General features: G+C 46.9%; 1 protein-coding gene across 1 annotated transcript in view; it reads left to right on the top strand.

Annotated features, from left to right (window-relative positions):
- LOC114107175 (melanoma-associated antigen 8-like) overlaps positions 1-14,942 on the top strand; it is a 34,692-nt gene extending 19,750 nt beyond the window's left edge. Inside the window, exon 3 of the mRNA XM_071606101.1 lies at positions 13,859-14,942. Within this exon, the coding sequence (XP_071462202.1) occupies positions 13,859-14,942 (1,084 nt within the window). The remainder of the gene's footprint in view (positions 1-13,858) is intronic.
- Positions 14,943-22,170: the final 7,228 nt, after the last annotated feature.

The raw sequence follows: 22,170 nt of genomic DNA, 5'->3' as shown, positions 1-22,170 counted from the left end.
CAATGTGCACATTCCACAACTCTGTTATAACACTGTTACAACTGTATACTATAGAAGTAGAATGCCCAATCAGAATGTGTATTACCTTATATGGGTGACAAAGAGCTGGCAAATAAAAGAGGAACTAACAAGGGTTATATAAAACAATGCCTCCTGTGTTAGGTGCTCAGCCTTTGGATATGAATCTGTTAGGCCAGTCCTTGCACTAATGAATGCTGTTTCCTACTGAATGCTCCAATGCTCTGTCTCACTGTGCGAGAATCCCACAACAGGAAAAGTGGATATTATGCATGAAGAAAAGTATTTTGAATATTTGTATTACTGTTTACTACAGTTAATATAATTAATTTGAAAGTAATTAGAATGAGGAGGTCCTAGAACCCTGAGTTCCTATATAAACAAAAATAAAACTAACTCAATGTAAATGGCAAAACTAAATTTAAACTTTACCAGTTAGAAACATCAACTAACATTTAACTAGGGATTTTATCACTCAGAAACCAACAACTAACTTCTAAATAGTAGCCTTATGGCTGCTTCTCAGCTCGTGTGTGTGTGTGTGTGTGTGTGTGTGTGTATGTGTGTGTAATTTGTCTTTGTGTACTTTGTACAAATTTTCCCCTTACATTCATCTGGGGGAGCTCTGAAGTGCTAGCAGTTTGGTGCTACTCAATTTATGAATCTGTGTTTGCTCAAATACTATGTTTACATTTTCTATGTGCTTACATTTATCTTTTAACACAATTCCTTTTAGCTTACTGTACTAAAATAAAGAATAATGATCTCTGGGAGACAGAAAACAAATGAAGTGAGCCCTATGAGTGCCTTAATTTATTGCCTGGAGGCCACATGTGCAGAAGAGGAACATGAAAGTTTTTTAGTTGAGGAAATAAAAGTAGGACTACAGGGAGTTTATGGCTTATAGAACAGGACAAAAGAGAGGAGAAAACTGTAGGAAAAGAAATCTCAGGGCTGGGGTTGTGGCTCAGTGGTAGAGTGCTTGCCTAGCACGTGTGAGGCACTGGGTTCAATTCTCAGCACCATGTATAAATAAATAAAAGTAAAGTTCTATCAATAGCTTTAAAATATATTTTTTAAAAAGAAATCTCCAAGGCTCACACAGGGATGAGAATAATTTGTGTTCTCATCACTCTTAATGGAAAAACGTCATAGATCATAGAAAATAAACTTGAAAAGTCAACAGGATTTTTCCTCAATAATGAGGCTTTGTAAGACATAAAGTATAAATTTCTCTGATTTTACCTTAAAATGTTAAAAGCAAGAATTGGAAAAAGTTATGCTATTTGAGTAATTTAACTATATCCTAGAATGAATCTCAAGAATATTTTTATAGAAATACAGAAATATCTAGCACTCAACAAAAATTTACAATGATTTCCATTCAATCAAAATTATCAGGCTTATAAAGAAGCAGAAATGTAGGATCAATGATGAGGATAGAGAAGCAGAGCAAAATGGCAGCTGAATAAGTAATGTCTCCACAGAGACACAATTTGCACAGCTTTTCATACACCAAACTATCTTCATAAGAGCTAAGGAAACTGAGAGACCACAGTATCTGTTTTTTTTTTTTTTTTGCATACTAATATGATACACATTGAAGCAGGCAGGAAAAAAAGAGTTGCCTGAATCATCTGTCCCCCAACTCCAAGCAAACCAGCATGTAAAAAGATGCATTCCCTTGGGGAAGGAGAAGGAATTAAGTCCAGCCTTTATACTTGAAACTCAGTCATCCTGGATGTAGCCCCATAAACCCTACTGTCAGGCCAGAGCCTGTGGAACAAGCCTCTGGGCATGTATTGGCTGGTCAGCCAAAGAACTGCCTCCACAACCCCTCCCCCAACCTTGGGTAACACAGTAAGAAACAAGACTCCACCCAATGGTAGGTATGACAGGAAAGTAGTATAGAGAGTCATGAGATAATATCAGGAAAGGAGGAAAACTTGGTTTTATTAGGCAGTATGGCTTCAAAGCCTGTGATAAGAAAACATCTGAAAGTACTATAGTAGACCAAATTTGGCATTTTGAAATATTATCATTTAAAATGACGGTAAAAAGTAGACTAGAAATAGTGTTCAGCATTAGGGTTAATCCAGTGTAATAAGGTTGTTAGGTAGGAGTTCAGGGACACAAAGATGGCAGAGACAATGTATAAGTAAGAAGCCACTGGAAGACAAGACAAGGAGACAAGTCCTGTTCCTCCCTGTTTACAATAAATTCCATTACCAAAACAACTCCTGCCACAGGTTCAAATTTTAAAATGACTAATGGAAGTAATTCAGGCAGTGTTCTAATTAGGTTTTCTAAAGTAACCAATGGCGGGGGGAATTGGAAAATATTCTAATCAGGTATCAAGATAATCAATGCCAGAAAATGAGGTAAGGTCTTCAATAAGGTCCGTACAGGGAAGAGAATGCCCCATACTTCAGGACATGAGACCCTAATTTGCAGACATTGGGGCCTTGAGTCTCTCTCTTGCTTGATCCACTCTTTTCTGCCTGAGTGCTATCTTGACTTTCAAATCAGTACTCTACCTATTACTTCTGTTTCACTCAATTCTTTGTTCGGGACACAAAGGACCCAGACTTGGACTGAACATCCCAATGGTAACAAGGATGTGAATGCTTGCTGATTGAGAATTAAAACATTAAAATGACTGCACTGGATTACAAAATTTTAGCTAACTTAAAAATAGCAGGATCTTCCCAAATTCCCTGTTCCAGTGCTTCTTTGGTTGTAAAAATAAATCTTTTACAAGGAACACTTTCCAAAATCTACATATATCTGATGAAGAGCCCAAAGAAGAGACATGTTTCTTCTGCAACAGTCTGGCAAAATCAGGGTGCTATAGTGGCCCAATCTAGCATCTAGCCAAGGACCTGTAGTCATTATCTGCAAAGACTGCAGCACAGCAAATGTTCAGAAGTGTCAAGGACAGTGCAGCTCCTGCTGGGCATCTAATCAAGCAGCCAGGATACAATAAGAGAATCTTGATTTGTGAGGACTGAAGTGTCCACCTACCCAAAAAAGATGGACCCATGAAATACAACTCAGCCTATGCTCTCAGCCCTGGAAATGTCCAGGTAATGTTTTTAGCTTGACCACTCCCATGTCCCCACTGCAACCTCAGGGGACTCAGAGTTAGAAGGGAGTGTGGACCCAGGTGAACAAGGAAATAGATGCAAGCCTTACCAAGAACCAAGCTGAGATGCCCGAGGAAAGAAAGCAGAATAGAATTCTATTCTGCTCATTCTGTCATACCTGAGATGCACCAGGCAGGTGGCCATGGATGCTCCAGAGTTCCAACTTAGGCCAGGAGGGGTAAGAGAGGTGAAGCTTGTTCTGAGGTTTACGTGAGTTAGAATGCACTGAGCCAGGGATCTGTCAAAGTCAAGGTGAAATTTCATGGTTGACTGGGGTGGTCAATCCCCAGGAGGAGGATCCCCAAGCAACCTAGGATGCCCCTGTTGTTAGCCGTGCACTCACAAGAGAATTCCTGGGCCAGCTTCTTCCTCCTCATGGGACTAAGAGTTAAAGTCTTTGACTGAGGCCCACAATTCAAGTCTGCAGAGCCAAGGGCTGGCTCTGCTGCAAGCAAGGTGAGAGCTGTGGATAAACTGAGGCCCCACTCTAGGAGTAGGGGCCCCATTCAGACTACCTCAGTGGCCAGCCCCAACCCCTGAGGGCTGGGGTGAGTTACAGGTAAAGCCCCCTACATTGCAGGGGACCCTGGGAGTTACGTCTGGTGGCTGATGTTGCCACAGAGCAGAAAGGGCCATGGAACCCTCAAGGTAAAAGTGAGAGCTGAGGCTGGATGAAGCCCACCCCAGAATGATCTTAATCATCCAGACTGTGGCCAGCCCTACACTCTGGGAACAGAATTCCCAAGTAAATCCCTTCTGCCATAGGGGACACTGAGAATTATATCCTCAGCCTAAGGCCTGCAGGGACTGGACAGGACCCTGGCTCTGTGGGGAACAAGGTGAGAGCTGAGGGTAGACTTGGGAGGCCCCACCCCCAAAGCAGGGTCCCCAAACCATGCTGGCTGTCTTTGTGGCCAGCCTTGCAGGGCACACTTTCGCTTTAGTGAGACCCAGTGAGGAGTAGGTTCTTTCTCTCATGGATCAAAAGAATGAAACCCACTGACAATGGAGGGTGAGAGCAAAGTAACAAGTTATTTTTTGAACAGAAATGAAGGGAAGTGCCCACAAATTTTTGATCCTCTAGGGGTTCAAATGGTATTGCAGGAGGTGACCTTTAGAGCCATTGGACAATGAGTTTTAGGCAGACAAATTTCTACATCCAATCACAGTGAGACAATCACGGATCATGTACCTGTTCTCCAATCAGGATGTTGATCATGAGCTGTACACGTGCTGATCATTTGCTTGATCACATGATGTCTGGCTCATAAGATACTATGTACAGGAAATTGTTACAATCCAGGTTCCTACCTTATCTGCTTACCAGATTTCTGGATCCTGTATCCACCAAGAAAACCTGGGAGTTGCAGATGTTGCTTGAACACCACAATTCTACTAAGTGAAGCAGACCAGGACTGGAGACTATTGAGGTCAAGGTGAGAGCTGGGTGGACTGAAAAGGTCACCCCCCAGAAGGATGGTCCCAGAACTACCCAGGATACATCTGTGTCTAGCCCTGCTGTCCACCGGATCAGAATTCTGAGATGAAAACCTTCCAATGCAGGAGACCCTGGGAGTTACATTCTAGTTCTGAGGCCTTTAGGGAGTAGACTGGTTCAGGCCATTGTTAGAGACAAGGTGAGAGCTGAGGGTGAGCTGAGGAAGAACCCACCAGGTACAGGTAAATGATACAATGCAAGCTGCCTGTGAGGCCAGTCCTTAATCTGTGGACAGAATTCCAGGGAGCCCATTTCACTACAGGGGACATTGAGTGTTAAAGCTATTGACTGAGTGAGAGGAAGGGCCAGGACACTGTGGGTGTCAGGGTGAAAGATGGGGTGAACTGAAGAAGTACCATGAGGTGAGGGTCCTAAACCACCCCATTTCCTTGGCCAGCCCTTCATGAGGTGGGGGACAGAATTCTAGGGAACCCTTTTCACCACAAGGATGCTGGGAGATGACACAGTCTGCTGAGTGGACAGGACGGGGCACTGTAGATGTCTGCATGAGAGGAGGTATGGATTGAGGAGGTCCCACCCAGGGGAGGATCCTAAACTACCCCAGTACCTTTGCTAGGTCTTCTGGGTTTCAGGGGGACTGAATTCCAGGGAACTCCTTCTTTTTCCGGGGACTATGGGAGTTAAAGCTGTTGGCTGAGAGGAGAGGCCAGGGCGCTGTGGGGGTCAAAGTGAGACGTGAGGTGGAGTGAGGAGTTCCACTCTGTGGTGAGGGACCTAAACCACCCCAGTTCCTTGGACAGCCCTTCCTGGGGTGGAGGGACCGAATTTCTGTGTGCACCTAATAGCGCAAGGGAGGCTGGGATTTATTGCCAATGGCTTGGGGAGTTGCCAGGGCCTTGAAATGGACTGAGGAGTTCCAAACAGGGGAGGGTCCTAAACCACCCTAGTACCTTGTCCAGAACTTCTCGGGTTCTGGGGGACTGAATTACAGGGAACCCCTTCTGTCGCAGAGGACTCTGGGAGTTAAAGCCGTTGGCTGGGTGGGTAGACAGGACCCGGGCATTGTGGGTGTCAAGGTGGGAGGTGGGATGGACTGAGAAGGTCCCACCCCGTGGGGAGGGGTCCTAAGTCACCCCACTGCCTTGGCCAGTCCTTAACAGGTTGGGGGACAGAATTTCAGGGAACCTCTTCTGTTGCAGTGGATGCTGGGAGTTAAAGCCATTGGCTTGGTGGGTAGACAGGGCCCGGGCACTGTGGGTGTCAAGGTTAGAGGTGGATGGACTGAGAAGGTCCCACCCCATGGGGAGGGTCTTAAACCACCACAGTACCATGGCCAGCCCAACTCGGGGTGGGGGACAGAATTCCAGGGTGCCCCATCCGCTTTGATCCGTTATACCAGGGTACCCCTTCCAGATGTGGGGGATGCTGGGAGTTAAAGCCCTTGCCCAGGGAGTTGACAGAGCAGGGTGGTGTGAGTGACAAGGTGTGAGCTGGGATGGCCTGAGGAGGTTCCACCCTGGGGGGAGGGTCTTAAACCACCCCATTATCTTGGCCCCTCCTTCCCGGACTGGAGGACAGAATTCGTGTGTGCGCCTTATAGCGCAAAGGATGCTGGGATTTATTGCCGGTTGCTGGGTAAGCTAACAGGGCCCTGGGATGGGACTGAGGAGGTCCAACCAGGGGAGGGTCCTATACCACCCCAGTACCTTGGCCAGACCTTGTTGGGATCCGGGGACCGAATTGCAGGGAACCCCTTCTGTCGCAGGGGACTCAGCCATTGGCTGAGTGAGCAGAGAGGGCGGGAAACTCTATGTGTCAAGGTGGGAGGTGGGATGGACTGAGAAGGTCCCACCCCGTCGGGAGGGTCCTAAATCACCCCACTTCCTTGGCCAGCCCTTCTCAAGTTGAGGTACAGAATTTCAGGGAACCCCTTCTGTCTCAGGGGACGCTGGGAGTTAAAGCTGTTGGCTGGGTGGGTAGACAGGACCTGGGCACTGTGGGTGACGGGGTGGGAGGTGGGATGGACTGAGAAGGTCCCACCCCTTGGGGACGGTCCTAAACCACCAAGGTCCCCTAGCCAGCCATTCACGGGGTGGGGGACAGAATCCCAGAGAGCCCCTTCTGTCGCAGGTGACGCCTGGACTTAAAGCCATTGGCTGGGTGGGTTGACAGGGCCCGGGTACTGTGGGTGTCCATGTGGGAGGTGGGATGGACTAAGGAGGTCCCACTCTGTGGGGAGGGTCCTAAATCTACCTTGGCCAGCCCTTCACTTGTTGTGGTACAGAATTTCACTTCTGTCGCAGTGGACCCTGGGAGTTAAAGCTATTGGCTTAGTTGACAGGGCCAGGGCACTGTGGGTGTCAAGGTTAGAGGTGGGGTGCACCGAGGAGGTCCCACTCAGGGGTCCTAGACCACCCCAGTACCTTGGACAGTCCTTCTGAGTTTCGGGGGGCCCAAATACCAGGGAATCCATTTTGTTGCAGAGAAGCTGAGAGGTAAAGCCATTGTCTAAGTGAGTTGACGGGGTGCCATTGGTGTCAACGTGAGAGATGGGGTAGACTGAGGAGGTCCTACCCTGTGGGGAGAGTCCGAAACCACCCCACTATCTTGGCCAGCCCTTCCCAGTGTGGGGGACAGAATTCCAGGGTGCCCCATCCATCTTGATCCCTTATACCAGGGTACCCCTTCCAGATGTGGGGGATGCTGGGAGTTAAAGTCCTTGGCTGAGTGAGTTGACAGAGCAGGGCAATGTGAGTGACAAGCTGTGACCTGGGGTGACAGAGCAGGTGGTGTGAGTCAAGGTGGGAGCTGGGGTGGCCTGAGGAGGTCCCACCCTGGCAGTGGTTCCTAAACCACTCCAGTACCTTGGCCTGTCTTTCAGTCTTTCACGGACTGGCGAAAAGAATTTCTGTGCATGCCTTGTAGCTCAAGGGAGGCTGGGATTTTTTGCCATTGGCTGGGGGAGCGGACAGGGCCCTGGGATGGATTGAGGAGGTCCAACCAGGGGCATGTCCTAAACTACCCCAGTACCTTGGCCAGAACTTCTTGGGTTCTGAGGGACTGAATTCCAGGGAACCCCTTCTGTTGCAGGGGATGCTGGGAGTTAAAGCCATTGGCTGAGTGAGCGGAAAGGACGGGAAACTCTGGGTGTCAAGGTGAGAGGTGGGGTGGACTGAAGAGGTTCCACCCCGTGGGGAAGGTCCTAAGCCACCCCAGTACCTTGACCAGCCCTTGGCAGGGTGGGGGTCAGAATTCCAGGGTACCCCTTCTTGACAGGTTATTTTGGGAGTTAAAAGCCATTGGCTTGGTGGGTAGACAGGGCCCCAGCACTGTGGGTGTCAAGGTGAGAGGTGGGGTGGACTGAGAAGGGTCCATCCCATCGGGAGGGTCCTAAATAACATAACTACCTTGGCCAGCCCTTCGCAGGGTGGGAGACAGAATTCCAGGGAACCCCTTCTCCCACAGGGGACCCTGGGATTTAAAGCTCTTGGCTGAGCTTGTGGACAGGGTCCCGGGCATTGTAGGTGTCAAGGTGAAAGGAGGTGGAATGAGGAGGTCCCACCCTGTGGGATGTTTTCTAAACCACCTCAGTACTTTGACCAGTCCTTCACAGGTTGGGGGACAGAATTCCAGGGAATCCATTCTGTGGAAGGGATGCTGGAAGTTAAAGCCATTATGTGAGTTAGCCATCTTAGCCCTGGGCACTGTGGGTGTCACCTTCAGAGCTTGGGTGGACTAAGAATGTTGCACTCTGGGTGAAGAGTACTAAACCACCCCATTCCCTTGGCCCTTCCCTCACGTGGTGGGTGGCCAGAATTCCTGTTAGTGTCTTATACCACAGGGGACCCTGGGATTTATTGCCATTGGCTGGGTGAGTGGACAGGGCCCCGGGCACTGTGGGTGTTAAGGTGAAAGGTGGGATGGACTGAAGAGTATCAGCTTGGGAGGAGGTTCCTAAACCACCGTAGTACCTTCCCCAGACCTCGGTTTCTGGGGGTCCAAATTCCAGGGAACCCCCTCTGTCGCAGGGGATGCTGGGAGTTTAAGCCCTTACTGTTTCGGGCCTAGAGAGCTGGGGCACTGTGTGTGTCAAGGTAGGAGTTGGCATGGACTGAGAAAGTCTCAACTTTTGGCACGGGTCCTAAACCAACCAGTACCTTGGCCAGCTCTTCATGGGGTGGGGAACAGAATTCCAAGGAGTCCTTTCACTCTTGGGATGCTGGGAGATGACACCTTTGGCTGAGTTAGTGGACAAGGCCTGTCCACTGTGGGTGTCAAGTTGAGAGGTGGGATGGAGTGAGGAAGACCTAGCCAGGAGAGGGTTCTAACCCACCCTAGTACTTTGGCCTGACCTTCTTGATTTCAGGTAGACCAAATTCCAGGAAACCCTTTCTGTTGCATGGGATGCTGGGAGGTAAAGCCTTTGGCTAAGTGAGGGCAAGGGCACTCTGGGTGTTATGGTGAGAGCTGAGGGTAGACTGAGGAGGACCCACCCTGAGGGGAGCATACACCATCAACTAAGTTGCCTATGGTTCCAGCCTTGCTTCCCAGGTGAGGGGCAAAATTCCAGGGTGACCTGCTGCCCAAGGTAATGCTGGGGGATACAGCTGATACTAGAGCCATGGGATACAGGTAATGAGAGTGGGGAATATCAGGGATCCTAGGTTTAAGTGAGAGCTGAGGTGAACTGAAGAAGCCTCACTATAGACCACTGTCATTAGTCTTCCTGGAAATCTCTGTGGCTAGCTCTGCCTCCCCCGGGGGTGGTAAAAATTCTGGGTCAAACCTTTCCACCACAGAGGACTCTAGGAGTTAAAGCAAGTGCTGAGGCATACGGGGAGGGGCTGGTCCTCGGCTCTGTCAAGGGTCAATGATAGAGCTGAAGGTGGAATGAGGAGTCCCCAACCAGGAGTGGGGGTCCACAGATCACCTAGGTTGCCTGTGTCCAGCCCTGTGCCAAAGGGGATAGAATTCCATGGTGATCCCTTCTACACAGGGGATCCTGGGTGTTATAGCCTTGGTCTGAGACTTAATGGGAGCAGATACAGTCTAGGAATGATCAGAATCACGTGATAGCTGCATATTGGTGCAGATGGTAGTATGCTTTAACTCCCAGCATCCCATGGACTGAGAAAGCCACACCATAGGCAGACTATCACCAATATTACCTGGCTACCTCTGTGAGGGGGGTGGGGTTAGAAGTGAGAGGACAGAATTCCAAGGTGACCCCTTCTACTGAAGGGGACCCTGAGAAACCTAATCCTTGAGTCACTCAATCCAGGACACTAGGGCAAGCAGGGTCTAGGGTCTGTTGAGGGTCAAAGAGCTAGGGTGGACTGAGGAATCCACACAGTAGATAGATGGTCCCAAACCATCTAGGCTTCCCCTGTGGGCAGTCTTGTGCTCCAGAATGAAGAATTCCATGAACCCCTAAGGGGGACCCTAAAAGTTAGTCATTGCTAGAAGGTGACCAGGAGCAGATAGGGTTTGGTATTTATAAGAGGTCAAGATGAGAGCTGAGGGTGTAGTGAGGTGTCTTCACCCCTGAAGGTTTGTCCCATAACCACCCAGGCTGTCTCTGTAGCCAGCCTTGCTCCCCATGGGAAATAGGTATAATTCCAGGGTGATCTCTTTGGCAGCAGGGGACCCTAGGAGTTATCTCCTATGACAGAACGTGCGATTACAAATCACCAGAGTGGAGAGGGTCTGGGGTCTGTTGGGGGTCAAGGTGAGAGCTGAGGGTCAGCTGAAGTCACACTACAGAAAGAGGGTTCCTAAACAATCTAGGCTGCATCTGTGGCCATCCATCCTCCCTAGCTGCCCTATAGGATGCTGAAACCACAGACTTGGTCTGAGGGGGCAGACACAGGTACATAGAGAACAGAGGTCCAGGCTCTGGCAGGATCCAAAGTGAGGAGCACTGGGGACCACAGAGAAAGCCCAAAGAATCACTGAATGCCCCTGCTCTCCAACCTCGGAGGAACTGGGTACTCAGCCCATTGTGACATCCTCTGAGTTCTGATTTGGAGGATAAGACAGAGGTTGATGGCCATGCTGAAGTTTGGTGGAGCAGACAGGGCTTGGGCTGTGTTAGGGTCAAGGTTTGAATTATGGGTGTAGCACACTGTTAGAGAACTTACCAGGCATGCAAAAAAAAAAGAAAATGAAAAAGTGAGATGCTCAGGATGAACTGAAAAAGTCCCACCCAAACTAAAGCATGCCCAAATTATACAGGTCTGGATGGGGTGGGGGTGCACACCTGGAATCCCAGTTATTTGAGAGGGTGAGACTGGAGGATGGCAAGTTCAAGGCCAGCCTGGACAACTTAGACCCTGTCTCAAAAATTAAAAATACAATATAAAGGGATGGAGATGTTGCTCGGGGATAGAGTGCACCTGAGTTCAGTAAGGGTACTTCCAAGAAAATTATACTGATCTACCTATGTGTTTAGTCCTACAGAATATGGGTGCAGATGGTAGGTGCTATCCCCTTGCAGTCAGCCTTAAGGAATCCTTGGATTCAGAGTCTTGGTCTCACTGAGCATGCTTAGGTCAGCAGAGGATGGGGATCTAGGGGGCTTAGGAACATGGTAGAAGGAGAGGCTCTTTGTGGTCAAGGTTAGAAATGAGGGAGGACTGAGTGCCCTAGGACACAGAATGGGCACCACCTAGTCCTGCCCCTGCTTTCAGACTGAGCCTGTCCTTCATTCTGACTCTGGAATCTGAGGGAGGAGGACTCAGTTCAGGAGAGGAGTGGGCTGCTGCCAGGAGTCAAGGGGAGGACTCAGGGAGGAAGGAGGGGGCCTTGTACTCCAGATCAAAGGGGACCTCCACCCTGACATCAACCCTGGGAGGCCTGGGCAGAGTGGCCAGAGGCAGTGCACCTCCCTTCTGCCTGACACACCTTCAGGGTGTCAGGGATGAGTGAGCATGATTAAAGTGTGTGTTCCCGGGTCAGCAGAGGGAGGAATCTCAGAGACTTCTGGAAAGACGAAATAAGAGCCCAGATTAGAGACATGGGAATGTTTACTGGAAGCCCAGGAAAACTCCATGCAGGGCTGTTGGGAATGGTTGTACCCACCCCCCATTTCCTTCTCTGGGCCTTCAGAGAGACGGTGGCCTTGGCCTGCAAGATGCATCTACAGGTCAGCAGAGGGGAAAGGGCCCAGACCCTGTCAGGAGTGAATATGAGTACCTTGAGGACACTCCAGACAAAGGAGGCCCCTGGAACCTGCTGGTCTGTTAACTTGGGGAAACTCCATGCAGCCGTGTCCAAATGTGCTGTCCTCACTTCTGTCTCCTCCAAATCAGGGAGGTGAGGCCTTGGTGTGAGAGAGTTCATCAGGACGGCAGAGGAGCCACAGCTGGTCAGCAGAGGGAGGATTCCAGCATCTGCCGGGAATCAAGGTGAGGAACTTTGGTGACAGGGACTGAATGCCATACCTCCCAAAAGAAGGGACTTCACAGAACCTGGCTATAATTAGGCTGGTGGGGGCAGACAGGGTCTCTGAATATCTCAGGTCTCACTCCCTCTCATTTCTGCCTTATGGTTTGGCTGGGAGATAATATGTGGGTAAGGACCTTGATCCAAAGGTGATGACAGGTCAGCAGAGGGAGCCACATGAGATTATCAGAGGGAGGAATCCTAGGAACTTCCAGACCCAAGGTATGGACCCTTTACAAGGACTGAAAGCATCCCCAGCTCTGAAACATGGAATCCGCATAGTCTGCCTCTCAACTTTGGTCAACTATGGGAGACCCTAAGTGGCATGGTCACTTCTAGCATGGGCACAAGATTGGGGAGTCTTTAGGGAGATGGGAGTATTGTTCTAAAGATGGGCATGAAGAAGAGCCAGCCTGGGCATGAGTAGATCCCCATCCTCATACCAGAATACATAGGGCCCAGGCCTGGCCATCAACCTTTTAGAACCCACACAATGGTGATGGGATATGACATTTGATCATTTCTCCTGAGAGTTGTGAGGCTCTTAGGGAGTTGAAAGAAGTTATATGACAGGATGGCATCACATTGGCACAGGGAACCACATCTTGTTATCAGACAGAGGGGTGTTATGTTTTCCCAGAGTTAAGGTGAGGACCCTGAGGGAGAATCAAGGGGATACCTAGCCAAAAATACAGAGGTGCCCCTCAGAAATCTTCTCTGTGCCTGCTGTCAGACATTGAAGCCCAGGCAGGGCTCTTAGGCTGAAATATCTTTCTTATCTGTGTCATTGGTGTCAGAAAGGGGAAAGATTTGTTAAGAGGGTCATGGACTCACTTCAGCAGAGGGAGGATCTCAGGCATAGCCAGGAGTCAAGGTGAGGGCATAGGAAACCTCTACACATGAATACACAAGACTCCAATCCCCACCTGCCCTGTTTTTCAACCACTGAAAAATCTGGGACCACTGGCCTCCCCTCACTTCATTTCTAAGTGTTTCACAGTGATAGGATATGGTTTAATGAAGGTGCCTTCAGTCATCAGAGGACCATCACAGACCTTGACTTTCATTAAGGTGAGCACCAAGTAGGTCATCCATGCCAAGATAAATGGAACCCCTAAATTTGGTCAGCTCTTATAGTCACCTTTGGGCAGGTGTGTCCAGATGTGAGAACACTCACTGACTTTTTTTCTCACAGAGTTGGACATTTGTTCAGAATGTTTGCTTTAGTTCAAAAGGGAGCTTGAGTCCAGGTATTGCCTAGGATAAAATGAGAACCTAGAGTGAGCACAAGGGGACCATCTACCTCAGATCAGTATGGGCCTCACAGAGTCCATCTCATCCCTCCTGTCAGGGTTGGGGGCCCAGTAATGCTTTTGCAGTCTGAAATGACTATTATAAGAGCTCTGGAAACCAGCAGGTGAATGTCTTGGTTTGAAGCAATGTCCTCAGGTCACAGAGCAGATGAGGCCCAGGCAGTGCTGGGAGTCATGGTGATGTGCAGAATAGAGGGCAACCCACAGTACCTAGTTCCACAGGGTATAAGTCAGCCCCGGGGCCTTGTGCTCTGCAGGCTGGCATCATCCTGAGAAACTGTTTCACTTCCTCCCTCAGTTACTCAAGGAGTCAGGCCCACCAGAAGGACATGTGCCTCCTTAGCCCTAGATCACTACCCAAACAAATGACTGGTAGTGGGCCATTGTAATCACCAAGAAGGGTGTAGTCCTAAGTTCACTGGATCCCTCTCTCCCCCAGGACCAGTCTCCTGCCCACCGTCTTGACTACTGTTCCCAAGGAAAGCCACGTCATCTCATGGTCAGAAGCGCCAGCACCGCAAGCAAGAAGGAAAACCTAAGGCCCAAAGGGAGGCACCAAGCCTCATTGGTGTGCAGGTTCTCAGGCCTGAGGAGGAGGGGGCCTCCTCTGCCTGTATCTCCTCCACTTCCCTTCCTCTGATACCAGCTACCCAGAGGGAGGTGCCTGCTCCTGGGCCACTGATTTTTCCACAGGTTCCTTTGAGTTTCTCCTCTTTCTCTGTCACCATGGCTCCCACTTCATTTATCCAGTCCAATGAAATCTCCAGCAGCCAAGAAGAGGAAGTTTCATTCCCCTATCAGGAGCAGGAACACCATAGGTCCTTGTTGGAAAACCCACTGGATGAGAAGATGGCTGACCTGGTGCAGTTCCTGCTTCTCAAGTATCGAATGAAGGAGCTGACCACCAAGACCGAAATGCTGAGTAGTGTCATCAAAAATAACCAGGATGACTTCCCTGTGATCTTCAGTGTAGCCTCTGAGTACATGCATCTGGTCTTTGGTATTCATGTAAAGGAGGTAGACCCCTCTAGCCACTCATATGCCATTGTTAATGCTTTGGGTCTCACCTGTGCTGGGTTGGTGGGCGATGATCAGAGCATGCCCAAGACGGGCCTTCTGATAATGGTTCTGTGCATCATCTTCATGGAGGGTGACCATGCCACTGAGGAGGTTGTCTGGAATGCACTGAGTATGATGGGTGTGCATGCTGGGAGGGAACACTTCATCTATGGGGAGCCTAGAAAGCTCATCACTGAAGATTTGGTGCAGGAACAGTACTTGGAGTATCGCCAGGTACCTGGTAGTGATCCTGCTTTCTATGAGTTCCTTTGGGGTCCAAGGGCACGTGCTGAAACCAGCAAGATGAAAGTCCTGGAGTACTGGGCCCAGGTCCATGGGAGTGAGCCTAGGTCCTACCCTTTCCTGTATGAAAAGGCTTTGAAAGATGAGGCAGAGTGTGCCAAAGTATCAAATGTAGCCAGGGCCACTAGAGTGCCCAGGGGACAGCCCAGGACCAGGAAACATGGCAGGGCCGCATCCCGAAGCTTCCACACCCCCATGTGAGATAGGGCCCATTTTTCAATCTGTGTTGGAAGAGAGAAGTCACCTTTCTAAGTAGTGAGGGGCCATGGAAGGTGGAAGAGATCTTGCCGTCTAACATTTTGATGCTTCTGTATTTGTGCGACTTGGAAATTGAACTTTGTTTCCTATGGAATTTTTCAAATGTTCCTGTTGATTGAAAGTTTAATTTACTTCTGAATGGGATGTTATGAAGACCATACTCATTCATTTATTGCTGTGAACACAGTTTAGGATTTTGGTGTTTTGCTTTTTGTTTCATTAATTAGCATCTCATTCTTTCTTTATTTTTTGGACCTGAGCAAAGATCACATGGGAGTGTAAGAGATAATTTCTGGACGTGGAAAAGAACTTGGTCATGAAAAAGAATGAATAAATGATAGAGAAATCAAAGGTGAATGCTCGCCTTCCCTTATTACCTATCTTCCCTGTATCCTTAAGAAAGTTGGTGTGCACCTGGATTTGCTTGTGTGTATTGGAGAATGGAGGAGAAGCTATATGCTAATAAAAAGGCCCTCTCCTCACTGCCTCATTGATTCATGGAACAGTCGTGCAATTCTGCTCTTCTAAAAGAGAGAGAATGAGTAGTGGGAATAATCAGATAATAGGCTTAGCCAGACTGAATCCCATCTTTGAATGTTAATACAGCAACCATGTCAGGAAGACGGTGAGGTGTCCCCAGAGACCTAAGGAACATATGAAGGAGGGTGAGCAGGTGGACCTCCAGTGTAGAGCAGCCGAGTGCCAATGTCCTATGCCAGCCAAGGCAGTTTGCAATTTGGGGCTTGGGGAAACTGCAGTGCCTTCTGCGGGTCTGGACTTGAAGGACACTGCATGGAGGCCAGGGCCAGACCTTTAGATGGTGTGTCTTAAGGCTGAGAGAATGGAAGACTACTCTGAGTCGTTCCCTTTGATGGTGAATGAAGCAGAACAGAATCTCCACCTGGGGCAGGTGTGAGAGGTGCTGTGTGGTTGGACACAACAGGAGAGCTTGGTGCTCAGTTACCATCAACTGCAAGGATCTGTAGAGAGAGAAGACTGAATGTCTAAAGAAGTGAGGCCTAGAAGTCCCTGGCCAGGACCTCCTCTGCTTGGTTGGGAGAGCCAGAGCTGACTCTGCAGTAAAGTGGTGTTTTAATTAGGGTACCAGTGTAATTCCACCCACTGTAATCAAGCAGTTGATTTTGCATGGCGATGGAATGAATGGAAATCATGGTTTGGATGGAACAGAATCTGGCATGGAGCTGGTCCTGACTATATAGTTCTATGAGCTTTGTGTTAGTTGTACTCAGGAAGGGAAGAGTTCCATCTGATCATATAATATATATCATTGAGGAAACGTTTACAGAACAGTATTTTTGACTGATTTTCTATTCAATTTCATATTGAGCTGCAAGTCCTCTCAGATATTCTGGAAAAAATACCAGAGGGAATGGTGGTACTACCTAGGGTCTTGATAGTACTAGAAATAGGTACCAATCACTAAATACTCAATATATGCCAGGTGTTTACATACACTTCCTACATTGCAACAGTCCTCCACACAGTGCTATATCAAATCTATTTTACAGATGAATAACCTGAACCTCATATTGTTCAGTAATATTCCTAAAATCATATGGCTAATGAATGATAAGGTTGCTCTGAAATCTTCTATATCCCACACTCTTCTAACTTCCTCAGTCTGAGGTGGACCTGTGTATTAATTCATTTTTCAGTACTCCATAATATCTCTGATGAGAAAAAGAAGGATCCAGGGCAGGAGAGGGGGATGTAGTAAATGTGGTCCTAATAAGGTGACAGAATTAAACATAATGTGGGGATATCCAGTGATTGACTCCTTGAGAGCCAGGTAAGCCAAGATGTGGGCATATTTGTCCAGTTCCAGCACTTTGCAACACAAAAATGCCCTTCTCCTGGCTGGCCACTCTATACCCTTTATCCAGCTCTGCAACTTGGCCTGTTACTCAGCGTGTCACTGTTCCCCATGAAACATAAAGCATACCAATACCTTGCAGAATTATCCTGGTTTTCCCCATAGCTCATCCTGGGACCTTTCTGATTACAACAGCCATTTCAACTTAAATGTTTGCTCGGGACAGAGACTTCCAGATATGTGGTCATCCTGTCTGAGTATACAAGTGGGTGGCAAGGATAGTATGATTTAGCACATAATCTACTCATTCTTGACATGTAAAGTTAAGATTTTTAAAACCACCCTATATAATTTGAGTGGGATGTTTTATTTGAAAGTGACCACTGAATACACACAGCTGAATGATCTTACCTTGGTTGTCAAAGACAAGACATCCTCATAAGCTATAAATGAGGAAAGATCATGGAAACTACTGTGGAACAAACACCTACTGAGGCTGAGCTCTTAAATCTACAGAGTCTGCCAGAAGGTGAAAATATTTCCTTGGCATGTAAGCTTGAATTTAAAAAGAATAATTAACCAAACTGCTCTTGTTAGGAATCTGGCCCTTAGGAAAATACTGGCATTTAGTGTGCCTAAAGCATCTGCTTAGGTGTTTGGGTAGTATAAAAGTAGCAAGAGAATCACAAGTTGTGATTTTGACCATGAATCAAATAGGAGAGAAATTATCAGTGTACTGAGATTTTGGAGTTCTTTACATGGGTACTGCAGAAAAGTGCTATTGAGTAAAGAAAGGGAAACCTCCCTGCTGAGATTTATAATGAAAATAAAACATAACCCTGTATTTGAAAGTACCTGTTACACAGTATGCAGGTGCTTGAAAAAACTGGAGAATTTACAGTTGTATCTAACCCTTTCTGAGGCGCCTCTCAGAAAGGAAGAGGATTTTATAACAAACTGTATTAGTTGCTTTTTGTTGAACACCTACTACATAACAGTTTATGGGAGATACACGTATCCATTTACCTCTTTTTTCTTTTCTTCCTGGCCAAATGGGGACAGTCCATTGCCAGTTCGCTTGTCTTTAGAAGGGTCATGTTACCTCAGTTTGCCCCTAAATTAAGGAACAGTTCTGCATAAGGTGCTACAGGACCCAGGATAAATTCTCAAGCTATGAGCACAGAACACAGACCATTCTATCCCCATATCTATGGACTTTAAGTCATGCAACCATACTCTCTTAGATATGAGAAGCCAGAATCTGCCTATAAAGCCCTAGGAAGGGACATATATCTTTTTTAATTTTTTATTTTTTGGTGGACACAACTTCTTTATTTTACTTTTATGTGGTGCTGAGGATCAAACCCAGTGCCCTGCGCATGCCAGGCGAGCACGCTACCGCTTTAGCCACATCCCCAGCCCCAGGGACAGATATCTTCAAAGGAGGAACCACCCCCAACATGCAGACTGTTATGCTTTCCTCTTGCTACTTGCACCCTTCGTACCCCTGTGACACATCTATAAGTCTCCTGAGAGCTGTGATATCATCAGAATCAGAGATAGCAGGCCAAATTTCCCTGTTGGGATTGAGTATTTTCTTTGCTGCAGGTTCCTTCTGGAATCCCCATCACCTCTTTTGGGTAGCACTTTGTCAATCCTCTTCTTTATTTAGTCTCAGTCAGCCCAGCACGTTGTTTTTCCCTTCCTGTCTCTTCACAGACACCAACTGAGCTGTAAATGGCCCACTCCTGATGATCACATGTAATTATCTTTATTATACATCCTGCTGTTTCTAAGACACTGTACTTTAGGTAGAACTGGCAGGAGATGATGCAGCCTTTTGGTGAGTCTCCTAATGGTTGGTAAATAATGATCATTCTGTGCATGAGTAACAACTCACCATGATTATGAGTTATTATTCAGCTGATCCTCCATATAATGACCAAGCTTTGATGAACTGATCACCCTACCTGAGTGATTATGAGGTCTTGCTTTCTGAGGTTTGATCCAGAGAGGTAGGGCAGAATGTACTTCTGTCAGCCACCACAAAGCCAGCTAGGACCATGGTGTTCCCAGGCAGGAAGTTTGTGCAGACTTAAGGCTGCATGTAGAAGATGGAGCAGTGGTCATTAGGACACTCCCCAGACCCAATTTAGGACTTGGAAAGGAGATGGGCAGGAGAGGGCTTTGGGGTTCTCAGATGGTGGTGATGAGGATCAGCAGCCCCAGGAGAGGCAGGAGGAAGAGGCCCCACTGGATCCATGTGAACATCTGTGGACTGGCCAGGTGAGGGACATAGGAGCAGAATGGGACTGGAAGTGAGCTGGGGCCCTGGGCCACATCATGAGCTAGGTGGTCCTGGGAAAGGACCCCTGCGACGCACTCCAGGTGTAAGCATGGACACTGCTGGGAATAGGGCACTACATGGCAGTTCTTGGAGGATGATGACGTGTGGAGAATGCTTGTCCAGTGAGGCTAGAGATGGCAAGATTGTAACAGCTAGGATGGCCAAAGTGGCCCCCATTACCTTTCCTGGGGACATTTCCAGTGTCCAGTTTCTATTGCATCAGACTGCTGTGTGGAAAAACACCACCTAGGGACTGAGCTAATGCTAACATCTGGACAGAGCAGAGCAGATGGGACCCTCCTCATGCCCATCATGGGAAGGTCCTGAGGTTCTCTGGATTTCCTCAGTTTTCCTCCTGAGGGGCTGCTGTAAGGATTCTCAGCCATGATACTGTTGCCCTGACAAGTGCCCCTGTTTCTGACTGGCAATGGTTATAGCCCTCTCTGAGCTCCAGTCCCTTGGCAAGGGGTTGACCTCCTGCCTGTTTTTTCCCAGCCTTCCTGTAGCAGCAAATATTGGCAGGTGTTGTAAGATTCTTCTTGAGCAAGGGTTGGGGTCTCATATCTACATCTAGCATAGGTGGGGGGCTACTGTCCTAGTACAGGCAAAACAGGTTTTGAATATGCACTAGAATAACAGTAGAGGAGCTGGAGAATATGAGCAGTTTATGTAGATGATTTTGATATGAAATAAATTTTCTGTACAAGACAGGCAGGATTTAAGAGAGAAAAAAGGGCTGACGACAATTTAGGGATGCTTTATTTCTCAGTTCCTAGTCTGTGCAATTGTTTTTGATTTACTATATTTTTAACATACCCACAATACTCCAAAATTTCTTTAGGTCCTTTTCAGTTTTTAAAAATTTCTATATACTCTATTTTAGTATTTTAAATTTTTTGAAAAGTGTTTGTGAAGATGGTACAGTGTTTTTATGTGCCACTTTTTCTTACATGAGAATGGTAAATTTGTTAAAACTGATTAGTTATTTGTAGGTAACTAAAGCTCACTATTTATTTGGGTTTCCTTTCTCCCAGGATTGCAACCAGAACATCACATCTAGTTTTAGTATCTCTTCAGTCTCCTCTTGCTTGTACCATTTTCTTCTTTTTAATCCTCTTGACAGTTTTAAGGAGTACTTACTAGTAAGCCATTTTGGAGAATTAACCCCCAGATGGTCTATCTGATGCTTTCTTCATGGTTAGACTGGAGTTGTGGGTTTGGAGGAAGAAGTTCACAGAGATGAAATGCCATTCTCATAGCATCACATGAAGGGTGTATATCAGCAACATGGCTTATTACTGATGATGTTGACTTTGCCCAGCTGGCTAAGGTAGCATTTGTTAGGTTTTTCCACAATAAAATTACTATTTCTCTTTCCTTTCTGTACTATCCTCCTTGGAAGAATGTTATTACATGTGGCCCACACTGTAAGTGATAAGGAGTCACACTTCTCTTTCTTGAAGTAATCATATCAGCAGAAATTAGTTGGAATTTTTCTCCATGGGAAATTTGTCTATTTAAAGTCTTCATTTATTTATCTCAGTATTGACTCATGGATATTTTTGTACTTTCTGTTAAAACCAAGAACATCTTTGTATTTTGTTCTTCAAATTGCTCCAGGTTTGGGCACTTGCAGATCATTTTGCAAGCTCTGTTTTTATATTCCTTTCTCATATACCTGTCAATGTGACTTTAAAAAGTTTTATTAGCACTTATTTACTCTAAGCAGTATAAGGTATTCCTGGATCATTTTTCATACTTCCTATCCCAATTCTAGAATTAGTAATTTCTCCACTGAGCCTTGATCCCTTTTATTGGAGAATGATATAGAATCCTAGATTTTGGCAGTAGATGTGCTCGTTGCTTCTGGGATGTTGTTTCTTCTATATCCTCTTAGCTGACAAAGCAAGAAATTATATGTGTGTATAAATATCTGTATATATTCATAGACATTGATAGTTCTAGTTGTAATCACTTGTACATATATTAAGTTAAATATGAGTTCTTTGTAATGTCTCCCACTCTAATCCATTATCATATAAATCATCCTAGCCTTCTCTACTTGCTTCTCTGAAAATTTTCTCTAAATAGTGAGAAACATTGAGGTTCACAATATGTTTGTGTGTCAGTGTCCTCATGCCTGCTCTAGAAACTTCCAGGGCTTTATCACTTTTGGAGAAACTGCCAGAATTAAGTTTGTGGGTCTGCAGAGCAATAGTTTAATTCTAGGGCTGGGGTTGTGGCTCAGTGGCAGAGCGTTTGCCTAGCAAGTGTGAGACACTGGGTTCAATTTTCAGAACCACAAATCAATAAATAAAATAAAGGCCCATCAACAACTAAAAAAATATTTTAAAAAATAGTTTAGTTCTAGGATTACCTGGGACCTCAACAAAACTATCATCTACATTGTGCAGTCTGCCTGGCCACTATCTATGAAACACTTGAGAGAGCCATGATGCCTCTTATTCACATTTCTGAACTGACAGGCCATCTCCCTCTTGGTGCCTGCTGGCCACGCTGGCCCCTGACAGGGGGCCTACAGTTCTGGCTGGACTCAAGTTGTATCTTTGCTCCTTCATCTCCACGAGCTAGGTGGCCCAGGGCATGTTATACAAACCTCTCTGTGCTTTAGTTCCCCTTCTGTATTTCAGTGTTCACTGGGATCCTCCTCAGGGCTAGATACTAGACACAATTTGGAGGATAGGTACAGGAGCTGGATCAAAATTTATGGGACAGAATGTTTATGCTTCCACAGTTGAATGCTTGATCCAGGTTACTCATCCTTAAAACCAGCTCATATAATAATATCTACTTCTCAGTGGTTGTCAGGAAGCCTAATTACCATTTGTGAAATGTTTTCTAGTTCTCAGAAGAAAGCTGATACACCATGGCAAAGTATGACTCTTACAATCGTGATGCTCCCAAGCTTGCCCTGGGGTAACCAGTATAAAATTGCCATTCATGAAACTCTGCTATTGTGACAAAGTAAG

Source organism: Marmota flaviventris, chromosome X, assembly GCF_047511675.1.
Source record: "Marmota flaviventris isolate mMarFla1 chromosome X, mMarFla1.hap1, whole genome shotgun sequence".
NCBI lineage: Eukaryota > Metazoa > Chordata > Mammalia > Rodentia > Sciuridae > Marmota > Marmota flaviventris.
The sequence above is the reverse complement of the archived record's forward strand: the minus strand, read 5'-3'. Positions and strand labels throughout refer to the sequence as shown.